Here is a 26,137-nt window from a genome sequence, read left to right as displayed (position 1 = left end):
TTCTTTTATTGTGCATTGACTGCTTTCCTTTCGTCAAGTTGATTCAGACGGAAAAATGAGACATCAGGAGAAGAAGAGCAAAAGACTCTTTGATTATTAAGAGAAAAAACTTTTATCCGTTTTGTAGTTTTTCTTAGCTGCTTTGGTGCATTTCACAGATCAGAACTGAATTTCTCAAAACTACTTCATCCAATGGTTAAGTCATTGCATCAGTTGCGCACATCGAAAAAAAGCAAGCAGTTTCACATTCCTTTTAGCAACTTGCAACGTTTCAGAATTAATGTTATGTACAGTTCTCTGCTTTTTCCTACATTTTCAATTGCTTATTTTGCGACGAACAAAGCACACTATTCAGCTCTCTGTTGAATAATCTCAACCTCCACAACATCCAAGAATAATGTCGTCACATAAGTCTTTAAACTCAAAGTGCTTGCACAGGTTGTCATAATATGCCAGACACATTTCTATGCATTTTCAATTTTATTTTGTTATTTTTTTCCTAATTCTGTCCTGAATAGGTAAACTGCTCCCAGGTGAACCCGAGATGTACTTGAATGCATCATGTCTGACACTTTACACAAATGGCCATATCATCATGACCATTTGCATAAATGATATGGCCATTTGAGTGATTTGTAATTAAGGTAATTACAAATGACTCATACAGACTACAACACTACAGCAAAATCATAACTTACACTTCATTTTATGTCAATAAAGTCAGAGTCACAGTCAAAAAGCTGAAATTAGGATTTTATTAGTAGACATTTCCCCCCCATTCATTAACCAACTGAGCTGTCCGCAGCATGGGTAAGACCCTCTCTACATTCCCCCCACCTCAAAATAAAACATCTGGTACAATGTTCTCACCAAAAAAAAAAAAAAACAATTGTTTAAATACTAAAAAAATAAATCAATTGCACGAAATGATGTGCCATTTTGCTTGTGATTACATCTGTGCAGCACATGTACACATATATAAACATCGACAGACAAACCGAGCGGTCAAAGCAACATGAGGCGGTTAAATGGACAGATTAACGGGGCGGCTGGCAGAACCTTAGCGCTCAAACGTCTGACTGTTGCATATGTTGGCCAGCGAATTAAATCATCAGAAGCAAAATTCATATTTAAAAAAACAAAACAAAAAAAAACAGACTGGTGACTGTTTACATTCATGTTACTTAAAACTTATCTGTGATAAATTTCACCATTTGGTGACAGTGTTACCGCAGTTTGTTTGCGTTTTTGTTGTTTGTTTTTTTTTCTCCAAAAATGAATTAAATCTTTAAGTTTAATTACCCAAACATGTCAAAAACAGAAAGTTAATCACCCTCCACCCGGCTAGTCAAGTTGACATGTAACAGCCACAGTCTGAAGGCTTAAGCATCTTTATACCACATTTCTGGCAAAGTTTTAGCAACAATTAACGTCTAAAACCAAAAACTCCATAAATAATAGACAAAGTAATAATAATAATAAAAAAAGCAAAAGAATTAGACAGAACCAGGCACTCATTGCAGTTTTAAAACAAGCAAAAAAAAAAGTTACGCTGAGATTTGACAGCCATAGTGCCGCTGCAGTTTGTCCCCCGCCCCCACATTCACTGAAATATTTGAAATTACACGTTAACATCTACAGATGAGTGTGAGCAGGTCTAATTTAGCTGTAGGCGTGTGTGTGTGTGTGTGTGCGTGTGTGTGTGTGTGTCAGGACGACAGAGAGGGGCAGGAATGTAGAGCAACTGTACAATAACAGATGAGACGCGCTGTTCGTGTAGCTGTGCAAACGTTGCATAGAGTTGGTGATGAAACATGATTTCAGACAAACACAGACGTGAGGAAACAATAATCAAACAAAACATTACAACACCTATCAGCCAGCAGCTCTCAGGAGCTCAGCCGGGGCTCCATAGTGTTAAGTGACAACTTTCCAAATTTGCTGCGGCAGAAATGTGTATATGTATGTCTTTTAACGCTAAACGTGAGCGTATCACTTTGACATAAAAGCTAGATATTAAAACGAGTCATTTCGCTGCTTCAGCATGTTTCATTTCTGCTTGAATGTGCAGGTAGTGGAAAGCGGATTGCAGCGTGAACCTAGGATGTAAAGACCTTTTCTGCTAAACGTTTACCCACCAGAGTTTAGCACATCGCTCAGAGAAGTGCGTGCGAATGTGTGGCCTGTGCAGCTTTACAATAATGGAAATGAAAGACTTTACGCAGCAGCATTTTGTCTCTTGCGTCTGGTGGTAATATTGGAACTCAAAGCAGGAAGTTGCCCCGCTGTTTTAACCCCAGAGCACACTTCTGACCGGTTGTTAAACCCAATCAGTTCTGGAGCTTTTAATCCATCTGTGCTTTCATTCTCTTGGTAGGTGTGTTTGTTCTCAGCTGATCCATTTTTGGATGACGGACCCCAAGGCACCGATGGATATGTACACCTGTAGCAGGACGAAAAAAAATAACTACAATCAATGCACATTTTTTTAAGCTAATTTTACATTTTGTTTTGTATCTTTTGTTGCTATTTTAAGCTTCTGTTGTATTAATGGTGGTTACGTTTTCAAGATTCAAAAAACCACCTCGGTCGACTGATTTCATTATTTCCCCCTTTTTCGCAGCAAATTAACTCTTTGTGATGTATTTTTTTTGTTTGTTTTTTTTCTCCATAGAATGACTTAAAAGTGTTTCTGAACATTTACACACGCATGCACGAGACCAATGTGTATCCACCGCCTTACACTTGAGATTTTTTTCTGTTTCGGATGTTTCCCCAGCAAGACGCGACTAAACTGTTAAATATGTACATGTAATGTCAAGATCTTCTAAAACAAGTTAGTCATTCAGGATCGAATGCGGACGCACAAGTAGGTTGTTTAAAATTTTTTTAAAAAGCAGATGTTGAAGCTTTTCTTGTTTTTGGATTATTAGTTCATCGAGGTTGCGGTGTAATCATGTTTATAAATCTATACTGCTCAAAAAAATAAAGGGAACACTTTAAGTGTGAAACACCTGTTTAAGTGTTCCCTTTATTTTTTTGAGCAGTGTACGTTAAACATCAACAATAACCTAGAGGCGTAAAAGTAAACAAGTATCTTTAAATGTCATTTTCCAGGCTTCTAGCAACTGAGTTTGAGTGCATTCATGTTTACATATAGTCTTCTGTTAATGCATAAAAGAAGAAAAGAAAAACTATTTCAGGGATTACCTTTTGATCCCAATGACTCGCATTTCCCTTTGTTGCGTACAAACCCAGCTCTTGAACATTTATTTTTATTTTATGAATGAGCTGCAAAAGCTATCCTGCCTACATCTTCTGGTTAGTAAAATGACTTCATACAAACACACAACAGAGCCGCAGCTTAAAGCAAGGAGGACCTTCATTTTTGAGCTTGCTTTGGAGTTCTGTGATGCGACTTCAGTGTTATCAGGCGACTCGAGGGGGGAAACACTAGGCGTTTCAGGGATGTGGGATGCAGACATTGCTTGCTGTGACTAACCGAACCAACAGTAGATGCAAACGTTTGTTCCTTTGAGAGCAGAACGTCCTCTATATTAATCTGTGAGTGTTTCGAGTCTTTCAGAGCGAAAATCCGTCTTCAGTCAAAGGAACTTTCACATCCTTGATTTCCTTGTTGACTGGGAGTCCGTTTAAATCCACAAATCCATCGCGAGGTTTGCGACGTCCAAGTTATTGTTTCCACTTATGTACGTTTATCTGTGTATTTATAAGTCACGAGCAGCTGACCAGAGGTATGGCAGCTGAAAGGAAAAAGTCTGATTGCAAAGATGTTAAACATTCAGAGCAGATGTGTGACTCGGTACGTTCCCAGCTCTCCGCTGCTGAGATTGCCCGGGGAATAAGTGATTATTGTGTTCTTTACAGCATCAAGGCAGAGAAGAGACGTTTGATGGTCACCGATTCTCTTCGAGATGTTGAACGTAATGGCAGGCGTTTGGCTTCTTTCCAAAAGCATCACCCTTCAAGGATGCATTTTTAGCAATTCTCCTTGCATCATGATGGGCCAAAAATGAAAAAATGAAAACGCAGGTTAAAGACGATGATGATGAGGAGGAGGAGCAGGAAGAGGAGAAAGATGAAGGCTAGCAGAGTATCAGTATATATCGGGCAGGTTCTGGTAGTTCCTATTGAAGTAGCCGCCACTGTAGATCCACTCCTGGGAGCCGGTGTATGGGTTGGTGCCCATCTGGAACCACCTAAAAAAACAAACAAACAAAAAAAAACACACACACACATTAAGGTTATCTTTGTTATGCATTTTTAACAGCTTTTCAAAAATTATTTTCTTCAGTCTTTTGACTTTTTTAAAATAATTCTACATATGATGAATTTTCCTATTTGTTGGATCGGTGATATTAAACTGGTGTAATCAAAAGCACCTATTAAGTAAAATAGGTGAAGTTCACATGCAACTCTAGAGCTCATTACCTTCGAGCTGTAAACAAACATGGAACACGACAGCTTAGATGAAAACTCATTTTCCGTTAGATGATTTATTAAATTAAAACAAACACTGGCAGCATGTTTTGAGGCTATGATTAAAAATAAATGTTAGAAGTTACTTTAGGATCGTTTACTGTGAGAGTTGGTGTTAGGGTCAACATATCTAGTTTGAACAATTTGATTAGTTGCAGCTAAACAGTTCAGAGACGAAAGTGCATTGGCTCCCTCTAGCGGTTAAATTAGATGTTGCCATTAGCTAGCAGTTCATTTTAGACTCACTTTAGAAATTAGTTTAGAGATGTAGCCGTTTCCAGTGCACAATAATCTTGGATTTCTCTAGCACGTCATTGGTTTGGCCTAAGATTTTATAATCAATTAGATTAGAACAGTAAATAAATAAATATAAATTAAACTGCTCACACCTGGACTGCTACATATAGGTCTGTGGAAAAAGTGTTTAAAACATTACATATTTGTCCTGGATCATTAAAGAAAGTTTAAACTGTTTTTGAATCTTTTTAGCTAAAAAAAATCAAAAACAGAAGAGATACATAAGGGGGCAAACACTTTTCTATAGCAATTTATTTTTTTTTAGGTGGAATACGATTGGCCTAGTTTGACTGCATGTGTGCTGTAGTTGTTTGCTACCTAGTTGTCCACTCCTCCTCGTCCTTGGCTCTCTCCTTCCTGGCAGCTCTCTGTTTTTCTTCCAGTCTCTCCTTCTCTTTGCTCGCCTCGTCTGCATAAGAGCAAAGAAAAACAAAAAGTCTGCACGGCGCCATGGATGGTTTGAAATCAGGAAATCCACAAACACAAAAGAACCTTTTATATTTCTTTAAGCTTAGTAGTTGCCTATTTTAGATGAAATAAATAAATAAATAAATAAGGAAAGAGCTTTAAATTAAATTACCTATGTTTCCATTCTCCATGGCTCTGATGTCGGGCCTGAAGCGACAGTCGGTGGGGGCCAAAATGGCTCCCATGCCAGACTCCAGCTCGTTGAGAGCCATCGCAAAGTTTGTGAAGTTGTACATCTGAGGAAAGCAGATGGGTACGACTCCAGTTAGCCAAGCCACAATCATCTACTGTTTGATTAAAATACTTGATTGTTTTTAACTAAATTGGCTAAGATTTTATTCTGTCGTACTGACTAACTTTCAGGAAGTGCACAGTACCTAGACATATTTAGTTATGCTGTTATCCGCAGCTTTATAACGATACCTTAGCAGAGTGTGCTGGTCTGGACTCTATCCTCCACAACAGAGTGCTTCCTGGTACAACAGACACAGTTTCCTGGATTTCAGGCATGTCGTCTGCTTCGTCATTCTCAGCTTTTTGAAGCTCCTCCTGGAAACAACAACAACAACTCACTGCAACTTCTGCTGTACAGAACCGATGCTTTTCAAACATTCAGGGACAAACTGGATCTCTCTGGAGAGATGATTTCTGAGCTACCGGGTTTCTAACCTATTGCACCACGTTACAGGAATGAGCGGGCTAAGAGCAGCACAAGTCTACATAAACCTTCAGGTTTACCTGGTTGAGACCACAAAGTGGGCTGAGGGCACCAACAAAAACAAGCTGGACTTAATCGAGCGTTATTACACAGCATGAACGATGATTATAATGTGGGCAAAACAAAAACATCAGCTTCACAGCTAGTCAAATTCACAGCTAGTCTCACATTCTTTTTGCTCTTGTCGCCTTTCTTGTCCGACTTCTTGTAGATCTCGTACTCCTGAGGGTCGATGCTCCACATGCACTCAGTCCACTTCCCATAGATTACGCAGAGCTTCTTCTTACTAAGTGTAAAAGAAGGAAAAGTGAATAAAGGTCTGTGATGAAAAGAGAAGAAAAAGGAAGGACAGGTACATCTAAAATAAATAAAAGAAGATTTTTTTTATACAAAGAAGGAAAATCAAACAGAATTAAGATCAAATAAGTGGGCAAACTTTTCAGACTATCTTCATGCGAAAGCATTCACTAACTTCTTATCTTGGATGTATCCCTCTACTTTGTGCAGCTCCTTGCCAAACATTCCACATGGCTTAAAATTCAGCACACACTTCTCCCCGGTGCTGCAGAACAAAAAAGAGAAGAGAAGGAAGAACGGTCCTTTTAATTACTGAACTGCAAGGCAATAAACAGGCAGAGAATGTGAAAGGAAGCTCGGCATTTCTACAGGTCAGAAATGATTTCACCTGAAGCCTAAATAAACTAAACTTTAAGCCTGCTGTTCAAAACAACAGTTGAGAAGTCTTGCAGCTTCTCCATATGAATGAGTCAAGTGAGTTTAACATGTTTCAACTAAGCAGATAAAAATATTACCTTTTTAAAAATATATATATTTCAAGAATGAAATATACATATTCTTAGAAATCTACATTTCTATCCAAGGGAGCAAACTGTATATCATTATTATAAAACTAGGTTTTTTTTTCTAGTTATCCAGACCTGGAAAGAATTAAAGCAAGCGCTACACTTTTTAAGAATCCAGACTCTTTTCCAGCCAATGCAACAGCAAACAGTGTGAGTGTGCTTCCCAGCCTGTGGGGTGAATCAGTGCGAGTGTGTGAACAGGACACACGACCAGGCATAAACAAAGATAACTACAGCCTTGAAGAGCTTCCCTGGACAAATACAGACTGAAGCAGTGGTTGTTTGCCTGAGAGAGCACAGACTCAAATATCTGAGCAAACAAAACCCGAGCTTTAGTTTGTCTCCGTTGGTGGAGTTCAAGTTGTGAATATCTATAGTTTTAAGCCGGGGAATGAATATGAGTCACAGCAGTCCGCTGGTTCTATGAACTGAACCTTTTCCACGCCTTAGCAAGTTTCCTGCACAGTTTTAATTTCAGATTTTTCAGATGTAAATGTTTAGGATTTTCTGCAGATCTTATAATATTCTGAACATTTAAATAAAAAATGTAAAAACTTAAAAGTAGAAACCACAAATCAGAAAACAGCATAATGCAATGGTTTTTAATTTAAAAAGTAAGGGAAATAGCTATTTCACATTTATTTTGGTGTGTGGACTAATATGGACTGGCTCTATATGAAAATCTCTAACTCTTGTTCTGGAATACTGAATAAAGGTACTTAACTGTTTGTAAACATCAGGGCCGTTTTGGCGCTGCGTAGTTCAATCCAACTTTATAGTTACAAAAGATTCAATCAAAATCAAAAGACTGGCAGGTAAAAAGTTAGAATAAAGGTGTACAATGTAATTGTCAATTGATTTTATTCAGCATAATTTTGATTTGTGTCCTCTTGGAAAGCTACTTTTATTTTTCCAAACTTATTCAATCCAGAAAAATGAAAAAAATAAAAATAAAATAATTCTCAAATATTTGTAGAAACTCTGATGTATCAGCAACATTGTTTTCTTTACTATGATGTAGGTTTGGAAGAAAAATGCAACACACATGTTGCTCACATACCTGTGATTGACTATTTCCACTGTTCCGTACTGCTCTATCCACAGCTTGCCCAGGATGATGTTATGCACGCAGCAGTAAGGATTACTCCATGTGTACACTTCGTTGTGCCTAAAAAGAAGGAGGGAAGAAATAAAAAGTGGGAAATGTGATGAACAAATTATTGTATAGCATTTTCGTTTTATCTGGGACCATAAAAGTCTCACTTTAGAAGTTCTAGTGTGATTGTTCCTCTTGGCTCTGCCTCGACACTCTTGCCCCAGAACTTGAGTTTGGGATAGATGGAGCCGTGGAAGACGAAGTCCCCGGAGAGGCTCTCTGCGTGGAAGGCACTGACCGGAGGATGATGGGAAACCTGCTCTGACACCAGCCGGAAACCCTGATCCTCTCTGCAGAAGAACACGGCAATAAGGTAAGCTTAACTGCTGATGAGCTTTAAAGATGGTCAGGTGAGCCGCTGTGTGTGTACCTGATGAGTTCAAAGGTCTCTCCCAGCAGTGGGTTGAAGGGTTTTCCAGTTCTGTCCCACTGAGACGCAACTGCTGACACAGCAAAAGCAGCTACTGACTGAAATGAAGAAACGCAGTCAATGATAGGATTCAGGTAAGACGAGTAAGGTGGAGGCTTTGCTTTTACATTTCTACTTTAGAAAACGCTGTAAACGATATTTGGTGACGTCGCATCCTAAAACAAATGAGCAGGTTTTCTGGTAAAATGTACATTTAGTTACTAAGACAGAAATGTTCAAAACAAAAGACCAACTACTGACTCAATGTACAGAGTAAAACAAAGTTTATGTAGATGATAAAAGAGGTTTGCTCTGACCTGCATGCGCTCTATGGAGTCGGACAGCGAGCAGGCTTTGTTGATGAGGTAAGTGTGTTCCATGTATTCTGAGATCCTCTGCAGGAAGCTCAGAGGCTCGTTGAAGACGATGGGCATCGTGATCTTAGACAGCTCCTGTAAAACGAGCAAACAGCACATCGTTTCACAGCAGCTATCAGGATATAATGTGTGATATCCGAGGTTTTAGAAGCTGTCTTGTCTGACTGTCCTGGTGTAAAAAAAAAGGTTACTCTGAGTATCTATGTTCCTGTCCACAGTGACAGTAACTTCTTGTGGACATTTATTACATCATTTATCATTTATTGTGATAAATGTCTTACTACAATAAGAATTGTGATTTATCGTCGATTGTTGATGTTTTAAACCCCCAAAAATTGTTTGTATAGTCAGGATTGTTAGTTCTACTGTTTGCTCAATGAAAAGTGTCATCATCTTGTCAATAATCCTGCTAATTAAACTAGCATCTACACAAGCAGCAGGCGTTTACACACGCACCGATCTGCTCTACATGTCTGTTAGTTACATGTATCCATTTGCAGGCCGAGCAGCAGGAGCAGAAAGTGTTTCTGTCACGGCGCTGAGTCTGTGTGCCGAATGTCAAACACGCTGTGTTTTCTGCCTGTACTTTCTCCCAGAGTCACACGCTCACAGATTTGGTGTTTAAGCAATTGAGGAATAATATAATGTTAACGCTGACAAAACTGGACCGGAGCAGATGTCGAAAGTGGGAGTTTCGACTGTGGATCCCAATTTGAATCAGAGGCGATGAATGCACGTCATTGCAAACAACTTTTGGAAGATAAGTGCACTGAGCTCTGTGCAGTTAAACTCATTAACTTGATATAAAATAGTATTATCTCTTCTGAGATGTGTTCCGCTTGTGGCAACATTTCAAAAACTGTAGCAGAAAAAGAATGACATGGTGTCTTTCTATACGTGAGGCATGGTGGTGGCACAATCAGGCCGGAGGTCTGTTTCGCTGCCATTGTGACTGGTGCTGTACACACAAAAGTGGACAGAATAATGAACCTCCGTATTCTTCGATATCAGCACAAATCAAAAGTTAGGTGGTGGAAACTTGGGTGTTCAAACAGGACAAATGTCTAGAACTGGTTTAGGAACAGACAAAGCACGAGAACATGACATTTTAACAATGGTCATACCAAAAAAATCAAAGAGGATGGCAGAAAATAGACCAATGTGACTGAACGTTACATTTTCTGATAGGAAGAGGTCGAATATCTGAACAGATTGAAACCAAATGCTTCTATTTGATTAATTGACAATAGGGAGTATGCATATATTCCACCTGTGTGCATAACATTGACCCAAAGTGAATTAGAGGGCAGAAATTAAATCAGATCTGTGCACCAAGTTCTTGATAAAAATATATAATTACAGAAAATACAAATATTGTATTGTTAGTGATGAGTCCACCTTTAATAAAACAGTACCATGATACCTCAGTAAGCTATTTAAATTTCAGTCCTTTCATTTTTTTCCATTTTTTTCAGACAATATAAAATAATATTAATAATAATGCATCCACATAATTTGTTACCTGTGAAGGAGTCAATTTTAATGAATTTAAAACTAAAGCTCACAGTGAGTCAAAGGTGTATTTTACTTCTAGCAGTCCAACAAGCTAAGCCTTACCAGTCCAATACATTTCTTGAGGATACTCCAGATGCTGACCGTGTTTCTGGAAAACATGGGTGCTGGTAAAGATGTCCTGAGGTGAGAAAAAAACAAGGGAAAAGAAACATGGATGCAGGTAAGAGAATGAGGAGACCTTTCAAGTTTATCAGCAGACATGTAGACATTCCTCGGAAGAACCAAGGGAGAAAATTATTAACTCTCAGAGACATGTTTCAGACAAACACGCGAGTTCACATGAACATGACCTGTGACTCTTTCTTGGAGTGGTAGTTTTCCACTACGCATCACGTCACCAAAACAAATGGAAGTTAATATACAGCATCTGCCAAAAGCTGGTGTGTGACTCAGCCCATAATGCCTGGAGCCAAACTCATCTCTGCTTTTTGTTTTTCCTTATGGATCACCTCAAAAGAAAAGCTGCATGACAAGTTTCTTGTAAAAATACAAAGTGAGTTCAAATAAAAAAAAAAAACAAATTAAAGAAAACTGATGATTTCTGTTCTGATTCTGGTTTCAGAAAGAGCATTGTTGCAGCTCTTGAAGTGAGGATAATCCAGACAGATTAAAACACTGACCAGAGAGGGTGGAATGTGGTGCAGGAATGAAGCTGTACCTGTGTTTCCTGATGCCGTTCTCTTGTGGTACTGATCCATTGTTCTTCTGAATGCTGCCATCGAACCCTCTGGCATCTTTGAAACTGGCCTCAGACAACCCTTCACACGACTCGTCTGAGTCCAGGCCTGTCCAAGGCAAGAACTGACCCAATTTAGACAGCACACAGCGTCACGTATCACACAAAGTCAATACTCTGTGCATCCATTAAAAAAAAAAAAAACGTCAAATGTTTGGATTAAAAAAATTACAAATATCTGCTATCTTACCACCAGCTGTGGTCTTTTGTTTTCTTTGTAAAACTGGATCTTTATAGCTATGCACATCAATGTCCAAACTGCTTTGCATCACAAACTGTTGCCCAGATTTGAATAGCAAATATTATTCATTGAATGATTCAATTCTTCAGACAACAGCAATGGCGGTTTCCAGAAGCCAACTTTTCTGTTTCATACTCATAATTTTAAAGCAAAATGAATCATGTGAAGATATTTAAACCATAAAAATCTTAAAGATAAAGCTGCTATGGCGAATTAACAGAATGCTGCTGTAATCGCCGGCCTGCTGTATTTCTTAAAATATTCAGCAGGGTGGAGTTCAGAACAAGGTGAGGCCTTCACTTTAAATACACAAAGGAGTTTCAGCTTTTGTATTATATCATAAGGTACAAGGTGTGGATCCTATAATTACCATGTTAGACACACAAAGTTCAATTTTAAAAAAAACAAAACAATTGATTACTTGTCACAAAAAAATCTAACAGGTGGTGTTTTTTGGGAAAGGAACCAGATCTCCCAATATTAAAATACAACAGCATTCTGTCTCTCGTGTGCTATCCAGTTCATGTTGTTAAAGTGATAACTTTAACAACATGAAGGTGACCCCACTCCTTTAACATCGACTGTGGTAATACTTTGGGTACCCAGTTAAAACTTTAAATGTCAGAGTGACACAAGAACAGCAATGATCTGCGAAAGTTTAAATTTAGCTACTTTCAGTAGTATTTAGCTGTTAAAGGATCCATGAAAGACCCAATAAAAAGCTAAAAAATGAAACTGTTTTCTATAGAGGAAGGCCAGGTGTTTACTCAGGCTGTTAAGAAACAGAAATAGATCTCAGCAAATTAATGGAAGCTGAAAGTATTACAGCAAAGTATCTCCATTTTGAAAAGTCCAATTCTAGCCGTTATGGGAAACGTATTAGGAAATAATAGCTATTTTTTTATTTTGAATAGTAACACTACAGGGATGATGTACGGGATAAGACACACTCATATAAAATACTATCAATGATTGCACATTAACAAAATCACCTTGTGATATTACTGTCAAAGTCCAAAGCTCTGCATCAGATCTGAAAATGTGCCAATCTACATCGCGGATATCAATTACAAATGATTCCCATCAGAGCATTATGTTTAATTTGTACACCGTACTCAATGCATTTCTATCGGAAAGAGAGCTGAAAACTTAACTGCATTGAACATTTATGAACAGGAGGCTTTGGAGTGTGTGTGACTACGAGTCACAAATCGGTGCAGCTGATCTACTCATGCAGAAAGAGTGTATGAAGGGAGATTTTCTCCCGCTGAATCGATTGGCTAGGGAACAGGAAACCTCTCGTTCTAAAGAGTTTTGCTGACTTCTGATCACTTCAATTGGAGAAATGCTCCCTGATTTCAAAATTTTGTCTGGAATGGTGCTTGAAATTCCAGTCTTCATTTGGGCAGCAGGGATCGAAGTCAGCCTCCAGATCAACATCCATGAGAAGTCGTCTGATCAAGGCAAAGTCAATAAACCTTATGATAATATAGCCTTTGCAGCAATCCCCTTTGAGACATTTGGTCCATGCACACCAGGAGGAAGTAGTGAGGCTGTTTCATCAGCCCACAGCAGGTGAATCGTTCAGTTGAATTGCAATCATTTAATTTGATTGTCTATGTGAAGACAGCCAGCTTGTTCATAGTCAATATATATATATATATATATATATATATATATATATATATATATATATATATATATATATATATATATATATATTGCTAAATATACTGCTGAATATGTCATTATTATCATTATAAAAATTGACAGGTAAAAAAGGACTGAAATGACAGATGACAAAAAAAGTCTAGGACAACCTCTGGTCTCAACTCTGCAGCAAATGAGGCCTTTAAAAGTTTTATGGCAGGATTTCCATCTATGTCTTATCTATATCTCTTTAGAAATGCACTGTGTAATTATCAAATACCTGATTATTACACTTCTTAGTGTGTTTGGCATGCACCCAATCTTGAATGTTGACTTTGAGGACTGTTATCTGATCTTCTCCGTTTACCCATTTAATTAAAAAATAAAAATCTTTAAAAATAGCCATATGTTTGGAGTAAGTGTTTAACTTAATTTTTTCTTCCTTTTTAAAGAAAGTGAAATTCACCTCAATCCTATTGAGTGACGTTTGGGTTTGTTGTTGGTAATAGTGATCATGACCACAAGACGACCAACCTCTGAATTATTGAACTCATGTTCAGGCTGAAACAAATTGGATAACAGTGAATAGTATTATCCTTCAATAACAGAGGCAGCTTGAATTACCGCCTCAGGATTGGATGCTCACGGAAATTTTTCCTCTGCAGTTTATATTTCTCCTCTTTTCTTTCTCGAGGGAGAGAACAGTGTACAATATCAGTTACAAGGCAAAAAATAATAATACAATTTTTTTTTAACCCTCTTGCAGTCTCAAAATTTGCCATGTGCAGATTTATTGGATCAACAGAGGATGACCACCAGGCAAATACAGCTCCTCAAATAATGAGGTCTGTTGGACGCTGTGAGCTTTTTAACTTTGTGCACTGTCCGGAGGGGCCACACTGACCCCACACGAGTGTTTATGAGGTTTTATTTTTGTGTGGGTTCAGGAACTGACATTCTGATGCGACGGGACACCTCTGCTTCACTGCTGACCGACCATGACATCTGCCGCACTCTTGAGCATCACGCCAAGACCCCGGGAGGGTAATGCTTTCTTTTTTTTCTAAAGACTGAGATTCAACCAAAATACAAACTACGCTCATGGATGGAGACGAGTGTCGGGGGCAATTTGTGACAGGAGGACAGCTTTGAACATGAGGATTCACAGGATAGTAAGAGTTTCATTAATGTCTAGTATACAACATTACAAAGTCTGTGAATGGACATGGAGGTGGTGGAGCAGAAAACTCAAGACAAGATCAGATTAGATATGAGCATATCAGAAGGACAGCTCAGGTTGAGGGATTTAGAGACAAAATTAGAGAGGCCAGGCAAGGCTGAGACCCTGAGGAATGTTTAGTCACTTGATAACAGAGCTCTGTCAACAGTAAAGCAGCTAATGGCTGCCAGCATGCCATCAGATGTTAGAGTGATGCAGCTCCAATGGGTTAAAATCTGTGCCGTTGCTAAACTTTTTGAAGTCCCACATTATTTATCCAACCTTTCTCTTTTTCTCTGTTAAGGTGCACATTTAAGCTAATCAAGAGATTACTATCAATCTACCTCCTAAGTTGTTGTCATTCTGGATACATTTTAATGTCAAGAGTGAATGGAATTACTTTATCTGTTCATACCTGAATGTGTCAGGGTGCATCATAATCCAAATCTGAAAAGAGCCTGAGATGGTTTGGACATTGGCAAAGGAAGGACAGCGAACATATTGAAGAAAGAAAGCTGGAGAAGGGACTGCTAGGAAGACGATAGGAGAAAGACCACAGAAGATTCATGGATATAGAGAAAGAGCATATGCAGATGACTGTAGAAACTGAGGAGGATGCTAGAGATAGGGTGAGATGATAGGAAATTGTTTGCTTTAGGAACTTCTAAAAGGGAGCAGCTCAAAGAAAAATACGTTTTGAAGACGTAAGTAAAAAATCATGTAAAGAGACCAAGAGAGTAAAGAGACCTCCCCACCTGTGACGGCGTCGTAAAACTCGTCTTCATTGCTCATCTTCTACACTCGAAGTTGAGCAGTTTTTTTTAGAGCAGATTTTAGTTTCTAGCACATATTCCTTTTGGTAGTGACCCAACAGTGCATCTGTAGGGACAGCAGTAGAAGATGTGTCCTCCGGAACGTCACCAGGGCCAAAGGAAAATGCAAGATGTCGAGATGTGGGTCCCAAAATTTGCCACGTGCAGATTTATTGGAGATGGCTTGACAAGAGAGGACAACCACCAGGCAAATACAGCTCCTCAAATAATGAACAGTAGGTTGATGGTTCTGACTTCAGAGCTTAGCTTCTTTGGCTTTGTCCACCAAGGAAAATTATTAACCTAGAAAAAACAAAGAATTGTTAAACTGATGGAATCAGAGAAAGACAGTAAAAGTCTAAATAAAATAAAGGAAACTTTCAAAACTCTAGCACAAAGTTGTGCTGCTTTATGGAAGGTGAACCGTGTCCTCAGTCTCAAGTCTTTTATAATCCTTAACAAGTTTTTCTTTATGACAATCCATCTTCCCTTCAATACCAACCAACTTCCCAGTTCATGCTAAAGAAAAGTGTCCTCACTGTCCTGGTGCTGTCACAACATTGTTTTGCAGAAATGGGGCATTGGAGAAGATTTGAAGCGTTAAGTTTTGTCACCATGTGGTGTTTTTGCAAGTCCGCAGAAATTTCAAGTTTGTTCACATCTAAGCAGATTGTTTAGAGCTGATCATTTCCTTGTAAACAGATTTTCCCACCTGAGCTCCTCCAGAGTTAAAGTGGGCCAGATCAAATAATAGCCTTTTAAAAACTTTTAACAACATCAGCAGAAAAAAAGTATTGCCAAGGAAAGACTCCTAGACAAAGATAACTCAATCGTTGCACCGCACTCACTGCACCACATTTTACAACGAAAGAGCTGAATTCCCAGAGACATGATCTTTACTGTATGCCTGTTTGTCTCACTGCTGTAATCTACGTGCCTCATCTCACTACAGACAAGCCAAACTGACAGGTAACATTTTCATCACAATGACACAGTCCACAAAGCAAATACAAATGTTTGACTGAAAAGTCAATTCATTCGCAGCAGGCAAAATACATATAGGTAGCTTGTCTGAAATTTAATAGTAATAGTGTTTAGGTTTAAGGCTAAATCAGCAACAATGACTGCATCATTGCAATAAGGTTTTATAGGTCATAGGTCAAAGACTGTATGAACATCTAAAATAAATATTCAGTGCAAAGAAACAACTTTGTGTGGCCGACACGTGGGAAACATGTTGCTGATATAACTGAATCATTGAAGAGCTTCTTCTTACCAGCTCAATAAGAAAATTGGTTGAAAGGGCAAGGAGAACGAATCGTGTTATACAAGCCACAATTGTGTTTCTAATTTTGAACAAGTAAAAATTTGAAAAACAGAAAAAAAACTATATTTTTCTGAAATGTCTTTAAAGTAGAGCACTGTCTGATATATTAGCTAAAGTAATGTAGAGACGGTAAACAAAGCACAGAGGGTCATCTACAATTCATTTTAAACGTTTACCCAAATGAAGGTACTATCATAATTCAGAATTCCTTTTAATGTCATTGTGCATGAATAAAGCACAACAAAATTTAAAAGTAATATAAGTAATTAATTAAACATGGACTAAAAATCTTATTATACCTGAAACAATTCATTTCATGAAGTCCATCAATTCTGAAGGCAAAACATTGAATCAGGAACCAGTTTGTTCCTGATTCCTTTACATTCACTCTCCATTTGTTCCACTAAGTACAGGGATTGTACCTTTCTCAGAAACCAGCAACGCCTTTAGCACACTACTGAACTTTGGCCTCGGCGTCCATGATCGATAAGGTGGACAGAATGGATCCCAGTGTCCCATTCAAATATTCTAAGAGCTTACCATTGAGTCATTAGCAGACTTATTAGCAGCTGAGATGCAGCGAAGACGATTAAGTGTGATAAACTGGCAGAGTCATTAAAATGACTCAGTAGTTTAGATTCTATTTAAAGAAGACTGCATGAGAAAGAAAACTTGCTAAAACTAAAGAGGGCTTACAGAATCTCTTTTTACAGAATAAGCCACTGGACACATCACAGGGTATTAATTAAAAAGTTTGTGCTGTGCAGAAAGGCAAACACTTTATTACCAGAAATCTGCAATGAAAGGATGTGGAAACTATTTCTAGACATTTTTAGAGTAAAAGTTGAATATCAACTAAGATATTAGGAGATGAAACTGCAAAAAAAGACAAGTTTGTCCACCTCAGACTGACTCAAAAATGGGCAGAAGACACTTTATTTCTGAAAAACAAAGGCTTAAATATTCCTAAGTTTACATCTTCAAAGTCTTACGGTTTTGCCCTTTACCGATTTGATCAGTGATCCACAGATCAAACACTGAAATTTTTTCCCCCTTCATTTGTTAAATATCTCAAAATTAAAACTGCCTCCATTTCTACTCTATAAAAGCATAAGTCAGTAGCATGTGTGTGTTTTATGCACTTTGAGTTGAATAAAAATAACTTCTGTTTTCAAAACAACCTGAATTATTTCTTTGTATTACCTGATTTTACTTAGAAAATAAAGCTGGGTCGATTAAAATTGCCAGGTCAAACCTAAAAAAAAAAAAACCAACCAGAAATGGGCCAGAAAACAGCTAAAGTAAGAAGTAAGTAAGTTGATTTATAAAGCACTTTTCACAGACAAAATCACAAAGCACTGTACAGTAACACAGGCAACATGTTGCCAACCTGGATGAACTGGTTGATCTTTAGTTTTAAAGCAATAACAAAAAATAGTTCTCACACTGAAATTGCATCAAGACCACAAAACTAAACATTTCAACAAATAGTGTCCGACTCTTTCTTCTAGTAAGACTAATAATGCAGTGAATAGTTAATCATACATATTTTCTTCAGTATTTCTTGGACTGCTGTCTTTTGAAGGCTTTACTAGAAACAATTCAACAATGTCTAGTCTGTAAAAAAGCCATTTAAATTTAAGGTCAGTAGATTAGTAGCTATGAATAACAAAATCTATGTTTGTGACTTTTTGTAGGACATATCATCTCATTAATTTACCCCAGGCTCACATGTTGCTACTCCCTTTTCACATTCCATTACAAGCTCATTTCCAAAGGTTGAGTTATATAAGACGGCAAGAAAACTATTTAAATTATGAGAAAACTATTTTTACAAGAGAAAAAGTGAGAATTAAAATCAATTATTTACACATTACCCTCAGTTAAAAATATATGCAAGCACAGTTAAGGTGGCACAGCTTCCACTAAGACTGCAATGGATTTATTTATTCAGCAAGAAACTACAGTTGCCAGTTTCTGAGAATAAATCGGAGATAAATGATTAATCTTGCAGTGAAATGATTAATAAATGCAGTTATTATGAAACTTATTCACGTCGGAACACAATGTTTTTTTTGATGAAGATCAAGCTAAATCCTTGCGATTGTAAACAATGTCAAGTCAACATCTTATCACATTTTATTAGAACAAGGTAGCCCTGTTTTGTTCCACGTTGCAGCAAATAGGTCTTCCATAACTGTGCTGATAAGTTTACTAGGTTCACACACCCACACCCACTGACAGATAGGATGTGGAGACAAGCTATCTGATTGGCCGGAGCAGACCCTCAGATCATATCGGTCACTCTCTCTCAGATGTCTGTGAGTCGTTACGTAACTGTGACAGACATGGCACCATGCGCAAATCACAATTACGCTTCCATTCTTGGACAAATGACCCAAAATGACCAAAATACTCTACACTGAAAAAGTGCAAACCGGGAGACACGCATTTCTAGCTTCAAATGTCTAGGCTTTAAATTTGAAAGAACTTTTTGTTTTTTTTACAAAAATTATTCTGTAAGAAACATAACTATTTATGCAGAGTCTACTGGCACACAATTAAAAGTAGCATGCTTGCTCCAGATATATTATTTTATCTTCTGATTATCTAAATACAAAAGAATATATTCAGGATAAAATATGATTTGGTATCACCAAATGTGAATGTTTTTGTTTTTTTTGTTGTTTTTTTTAAAGAAAAAGATAGTTGCAATCTGCTCCAAATTACAAATGCGGTTCCAGTCAGAGAATTTAGATTTTTATGAATGCATGAAGCACTCATAAGCTGAAATATGGAAGACTCACTAAATTTAGTAGTGCTGTCTACTGGAACTACCTCCAAAGTTTTTCTTGTAATGCAGAGAAGTGCACAAGTCCTCTTCCGGCCAGCTGACAACTCTCTTGTGCTTTCTTTGCAACTTAAAATAAACAAAATGACTAAAATATGACTATACATTAAGCAGTTTATCAATGTATACCAAAATCTTGGTATACCTTCATACCTTATGGCCACTTGAACACAATATAACACAGAATTAGTATTTACAATATAAGCATCTACTTACTGACCTCCTGATCGCTTCCTAGGCCAACTGACTGTAGGGAGAGTCCAAGTGATGCCATTACAGTTCAACACAAAGCCTGGCACTGAACACACCTCTAAATGTCTGGCACACACCAACATCAGTACTTGACACACCTCTGTATGCTGTGAGACACGTACGGCGGGCGGTATTCACAGACACACACTCAAATAAAAATGACTGCATACAATAAGATGAACACTCAAACTAAATAGCAGGCAAACAAACCAAATATGGATTTACATCAAATGTTTTGTCACATCGTGCTGAGTAACCACGTTGTGTAGCTTCTGAGTGAACCATCCAGCTGGACAGCAGTTTTCTGTCCCATGTTGTCACTCAATGGCCGTGACAGCCCAGTAAGGATGGGTGTGTAGAGCTTACATCACACGAGCCTCGAGAATGCAACAGCTATTGTACAATGTTTACATCAGACTGCAACAAAGCTCGGTGTCATGTGAGTAGTCAAGGACTGGTTACCAGCACCAAGGCAGACATGGTCTGAAAAAGTTCAAACTGCAAAGTCTACAGTTTAAAGTTGCTGCAGAGGTCAAAGGGTTCTCTAGCTGTGTAGACAAAACCCCAAACACATCCAGATTTGACACTACAAATCACAAAGATGGTACAAGCTGTGTTTCCATTACAAATGTGCGCAAAACTTTTTTTGATATTCTAACGTAAATAAAATTCTTCGCATGATAAGTCACTAAAAATCATGGATACACTTCGGTGAAATATATTCATATTTTGACCACAGCACTAGCGCTCGTCATCAGCCATCAGAGGAGACGTTGGTGTCTTTATTCAGGTGTTGGAGTGACAAACTTTGCAATACACCAATACTGAAAAACTGAAAAACCACCTCATCCTAGTACAAAAACCTTTTATCAAAAATGTTGGGGTTTTGTTTTTCCATTAAGCGGATTTATTTTCGTAATTCCAATTAGCACAATTTTATGGTCAATGGAAACGCAGCTACAGAAAGGTGGGTGAAAGCTGATCCAGTTACTGGAGAATTACAAGAGAAAACAAGTGTTTCATAAAGGAGAATAACTTATTGTGGGGAGGTTTTGAAGAACCTGGTGGCAAATCCCTCACTGCTAAAGGGTTTGGCTTTAAGAGCTATCAATAGGGTTGGGGCGGAAAGAAAACGGTTTGACAGTGAAATCTGTGAAAAGGGATCGTCAGTGCAGCCTGAGAAGCAGGAGATGCACACAGTTCTGAAAAGAGTCTAAACAGAAAAGCCGTTTGACTGTGGGGCTGACGGTGCATTAATTTGGGCAGAAATTGTAAAAAGAAAAAAAAACTCAGCTACTGAATTGGGAGGAGAGTTGCTATGGAAATAGAGGAGTTCCTTGTTCAAATATCTCGTCACTGAGGAAGTAGTTCAACATCAGGTTTTTGAATGACTGAAATAAGAGAAGTGTTTATAAATCAAGAATTTAATTCCCTGTTTGCTTCCCATTGTTTCTAAAATATAGCCATAAACTGAATGTTAGTCTTGATGGACTGAACTGATGAAGTAAAGTCATATTAAAGCAGCATTTCAAGTGTTAAATTGTTATTTATCCAAACTAGAAAGCATTAGTACAAGGAAGCACTCTGCAGCTGGTCAACTACGTAACAGAACAAACAAGAACTTTGTTTTTTGTTTTCCTACCAAGAGTTTAAAAGCATTCCAACTTATGTTACAAATCATGACACATCCGCTCAACGTGTACTTACAGTGAACATCAAGTACTTTTCCACACTATCAAACCATGTGTTCAGAACACTGTTGTTGCAATAAGACACTTAAGGAAGATGAATTTATCACAAGACTGAATAAGTTTAAACGTCAAATGGCTTCTTAATAGAACGACCGCAAGTATAAAATCAAATTCATCCGACCTCAATCACAAGACTACCCCGGTCAAGAACACTCACTTGACAGCAGCTGCTTGGAAGCAGCCGCAGAGTTTAGTCTACATTTGCTCTGAACACGAGCACAAACAAGTACTGATTAGTTTTTAAACGCCAAAAAGATGCTTTTATTCTAAAATAGCATTAAAATCCATTTATAAACACAATACTGGATTTAGAAGTCCCTGTCACTTTGGCTTTAATCAAGTTCAGTGTCATTTTTGTAATGCAATTATCTTCACAAAACATAAAGCAAGAAATTAGATTATAAGTATGAATTTGTTGCTGTTGTGTCAAATGTTCCTACAAAATAAATGTTTTTTTTCTCCTTTATATATATATATATATATATATATATATATATATAGAGAGAGAGAGAGAGAGAGAGAGAGAGAGAGAGAGAGAGAGAGAGAAATTTGTGTAATAAATACAACCTTTTAAAGATGAAAGTTATCTACAAAATTTGGGAGTCTGAAAAGAAAAAGATGTACAGCTTACCAAATGTAGATCAGATTGAGAGAAGTGGCTAAAGAGAACGTTATGTCCTAAAATTTGTGATTATTTCCACCCACCTTTCTCATCTCTGTTCTGTTTGATAGAGTCATGGGACCAAAAAAGATCAAATGTTTAGTATGGCTACATATTCAAATTGCAAACAAAATGAAAGCCAACCTTCCCACAAGCATTTCTTCAAGGGGAGCTTCATAGTGCGTTTCACTGGGGCTGAGAAATGGTTACACTGCATCATACTTGAAAGGCTGGAAAAACATCAATGTTCCGAAAAAACACTTCTGCCAAAGTTGAATGACTAATACCACAGGAAGTTGGTTGCGAATGAAGAATATGCCCTTTTTTTTGCATATTAGCTAGCACAGTGTTCTCCCAAAGCACGATAAATTGCTTTTTAACCCTTTCCAGAATAAAATATGCACACGTTTTTCAATTTCTTTAAATCATGTGTTGAGATCTTTTAGCACCCTTCATGTACTCAGAGAAGTTTTGCTTGGGTGATTTCTTAATTCTGCGGGTCTGGTAGTAACCAGGCCTGAGAGTTGTAAGTAAAATCAAAACAACAACAAATACAATTTAACAAGGTTGTTGAGATTCCATTTTCACAAAGAGCAAGACTGATTAGGATTGCCATTTCCCCTTAAGAAATGAAATTATCTATTGAAATCTTAATTTTGTCTTTCCTCAGGTAATATTTGCCATATGTTACAATTCACTTCAATTCAATAAAAAGGCAAAAACATATGGAAACTGTTAGTTGGGAAAGCACTGTATGCCCGTGCTGATAACAGTCAAATTTATGGGTTGTTCATTAATACCTAGGTATTCATTACACACTAATTCAGTATGTGTTGGGATTTAGAACAGCCTAATTAATCCTCTGTTGTTCTACAAACATAAGTATTAACTTTTTATGATCCTCTACTAGACTTTTCGGTGCAGGTTGCTGAACGTCTTTCTCTCACAAATACTCGCATACAAAACTTGGCAATCGTAGCATGACTCAGCACATTCCAGCGATACCTGTTACGAGTGGAAACCCTTCTAGGATCAGTATTACTTTCAAAATTACAAGACACTAAACTGGCTCAGTGCCTTGAGATTTAAACGTGTCCACTCTCTATACCAAACATGTCAATAGTTTTGAGACTAACAGACAGAAACCTTCAGGTCATCACGGTTTGAAATCATGCTGAATGGAACTGTGTTGGAGAAGAAAATCATTTTTTTCCCTCCCTGAGTTGTAAATGCTGGGATTGAGTTTTGTCCAGTCAACTTCTGTGTGCAAAACTTTACTGCCTTTACTGTGTTTTCATCGGCGTGTAGCTTTGATCACAAATATTCCACGAGGTTATACTAGTTTGACTAATTGTATGTTTACTGTTGTTTAAAAAAAAAAAAAAACAGTAAACAAAAGGCAGGAAGCATGAAAGGACAATCAGAACAAAGCCAGTCTCCACTATCACTTATCTAACCAAAAACACATGGTGACCCACTAACCCAAAAAGATTGTTCATACGGAGATCAATCTGCATTACCAAACAAAACTTTGCAAATACATTTTCTTTTAATTACTAGATTCAAGATTCAAATGACTTCAAAGCAACTATGGCCTTTTCTGTGACAATATTACAGTTTAATATACCACAATGATGAGGGTGGATTTAAACTGGTGAGCAGAATAATGGGATAAAAATGTTGTAAAAAGCTAATTTCAAAGCTGCTAAAATTATTTGTCATACTATTACATTAAAGGAAGTAATCCACCATTGCCCTTCCCCCACCTGTTGCTGCAAAATGCCAGATGACTGGCCAAATATAGCCTAGTCATAATCAATATCACCACCACCACAAGTTCGAGCAATAGCATTACAGTTAAATGTTTTATTGATATCATACAAACCTACTTTGCAATACTGGGATTATTTCATGAAAAAGCACAACAGTAAGAAGTTTTCTTCTGCACAACAAACACTACACAATTTTATCAGAGTTCTTTCTATGTTTTTGCTTAATTCTCCTTACTTATGAAGAATGTGCCATTGTTATAATCACCATAACAAGCAGCATTGTCAATAAGTGATACTTTTGTGGCAGAAATCAAAGCAATTACATCATGTTTAGCTTTCATTTCTGTGTAAATACTTTGTTACAAAGAAGAAAGGTTTTTTTCCCTCAATGTTACCACACTATGACGTAATTATAACAGTTTAATCTAAAGTAGGGTAACAGCTCCACACATCATGTGCGAGTGTTTTAGAGTATCCAAAACGCATCTGTGCTGAGGGGGAAATAAATGACATTTGTACTGGTGGACTTATTGAAAAATTTAACACAAGGCTGTCAACTCCTTGCAAAGAGTAACCAGATCAATATTTAAGTACCCATTATGGCAATATTGGCTAGCATTGACAGTATGTTTACATAATAGGGTTGGTCTCATATTTAGTCCTGGCTGACCAGCAAGCTTCCCCTTTGACAGCGAGCCATTAAAGGCAGAGTAAGTTAACATAGTGGCTGTGTAAGAGAGGCTCCTGATTGGCTCTCTTTATCAGCCATAAATTAAACATACAGTAATATCTCTTTGTTGCTGGGAGGGTTGCCTAGTAGAAGCAGCATTACCTCAAGCTCACCTTTATTCTCAAGTGGCACAGCACAGAAATACCATTTAAAAAAAAAAAAAAAAAAAAGCAAGTCGCTTATAAACATCTTCATATGAAGTCCTTGTGGAGAAAAAGCTAAAGGTTACCACAATTTTTATGGCAACAAAAGGCTGCAGCTAATTCAGATTCAAATCCAACAACTTAATGACACAGTAATTCATGTGACTACTACGTCTATGTGTCCTGGTCCATGCTAACGCTGCAACGCTCCACACTGCCCTGTTGAAACAAGACTTTAAGTACACGTATTACAACATTGTCTTCCTCTTCCTTTTAAATGTAACCACTGATCACAAAATACACATTTCACAACTAAATTATTCTTCAGCATGTGCTAAGAAATGAAAAAGTCCCTGGCATTGCTGTTGTTACGAGAACGTTGGTACTAAAGACTCAAATTTCCCTTTCAGATGGAGACTATCCCCATATGGGGTAATTAAGGCACCTTAGGGAGGAAGACGCAAAACAAAATGATTGCCACTGTAAATCCCCAGAGAGTGGCCCAATGTTGAAATATAATGTCAAATAAAAGGCTTGTTTTTTCCAACATAAACATCTAAGAATTTGCAAGAAACAGTCTTGTTCATTCCAGAGACCAACATATTCCTGGCAGTACTACATAATCCTACTTCTATCTGTGTACACTCATACAATTGCACTTTTAAAAAAGATGGAAAAAAAATACTTTTGCTAAGATATTAGTTCTTTACATGTAAGGAGTAGGAGTGTGATGAAATGAGTAGGAGCATGAATCTATATTCAGTTGGTGTTTTAGTACTTCTATGCAAAATGCAACACACAATGATACAGCAGTGTTTGCCACTGAGAATTTGTCTCTTGGTGAGGGAGGGCAGATAAAGAGACTGCTGTATCACGGCAAAGTGTTGGTGTCAAAGACCTGCAGATGCAGACGGTGAACCGAGGCGGCGAGAAGCCAAACAGGCAGGGGAACATTCCCACCATTTACTAAGATGTTAAACACGAAAAGACACATTATAAGTTTCCCTACATCACGTTTTGGGAGGAAGATTCAACCACACAAACACTCTACGTGGAAGTCACGTTTAGAAATACGAAATACACCCTAATTTTTGCTGCTTAGCAATATATTTACAAGAGTATATGTCAACGGAGACACCCATTGTAAGGACTTTTCCCAAATATGTCACCCTAAGCCTATTTCTTGCTAATATTACCAGCACAAACAAAGTGAAAATTGATCTAGCCAGCCAATCTAAAGCGTGTATAAAATCCCAGCTTGAATTTTAAATAAAAACGAGGATATGAAAAAAGCAAAACACTCGTTGGCTTTCCCTAAAAGCAGACATCCAGCTGGTATTCCTGGCTGACGGAGGTCTGAAAGGTTGTTTTGTTTTTGACAGCTAGCGTTGCTGGAGTTAGCCGGCGGGCTATGTTGAAAAAAATAGAGCTAGGTAGCACAGTTAGCAATATTCTTTCAAGATAACAGACAAAGCAAGAGTTCATGGTCTGAAAGCAAATAGATAGTCCACAATCAGGACGTTAAAATGCCTGTCTTCTTACCTCCGCAGTGGCTCCTCTCTGAATGTTTTTGGCAAGCCCAGAAAGATGGGCAGGAATTGTGTGTAGCCTTGTCTGTACACTGAAGCG

At 37.8% G+C, this 26,137-nt stretch overlaps 1 protein-coding gene across 5 annotated transcripts; it reads right to left on the bottom strand.

The window, feature by feature from the left end:
- Positions 1 to 740: 740 nt before the first annotated feature.
- LOC102226230 (oxysterol-binding protein-related protein 2-like) lies at positions 741 to 26,137 on the bottom strand. 5 transcript variants are annotated; one of them, XR_002752640.1, is made up of 15 exons: positions 26,051 to 26,137; positions 14,965 to 15,324; positions 11,022 to 11,164; positions 10,406 to 10,481; positions 8,729 to 8,863; positions 8,373 to 8,470; positions 8,110 to 8,292; positions 7,907 to 8,014; positions 6,456 to 6,545; positions 6,152 to 6,269; positions 5,689 to 5,814; positions 5,378 to 5,501; positions 5,116 to 5,206; positions 3,211 to 4,220; positions 741 to 2,443 (listed from the first exon to the last, which is right to left on the bottom strand). XR_002752640.1 is itself a non-coding variant. In XM_023332308.1 (14 exons), exons 2-14 carry the CDS (start codon positions 14,992 to 14,994, stop codon positions 4,118 to 4,120), a joined length of 1,425 nt encoding a protein of 474 aa, XP_023188076.1. In that variant the 5' UTR covers positions 14,995 to 15,324; positions 26,051 to 26,137; the 3' UTR covers positions 741 to 4,117. The 5 variants fall into 5 exon arrangements, 4 of the variants coding, with proteins under 4 accessions (XP_023188076.1, XP_023188093.1, XP_023188079.1 ...); XM_023332308.1 differs by having other exon boundaries at positions 741 to 4,220; XM_023332325.1 differs by having other exon boundaries at positions 741 to 4,220; positions 11,022 to 11,148.

The sequence above is a fragment of the Xiphophorus maculatus genome, chromosome 1 (assembly GCF_002775205.1).
Source record: "Xiphophorus maculatus strain JP 163 A chromosome 1, X_maculatus-5.0-male, whole genome shotgun sequence".
Lineage (NCBI taxonomy): Eukaryota > Metazoa > Chordata > Actinopteri > Cyprinodontiformes > Poeciliidae > Xiphophorus > Xiphophorus maculatus.
This window is presented reverse-complemented; position numbering and strand designations above follow the sequence as displayed.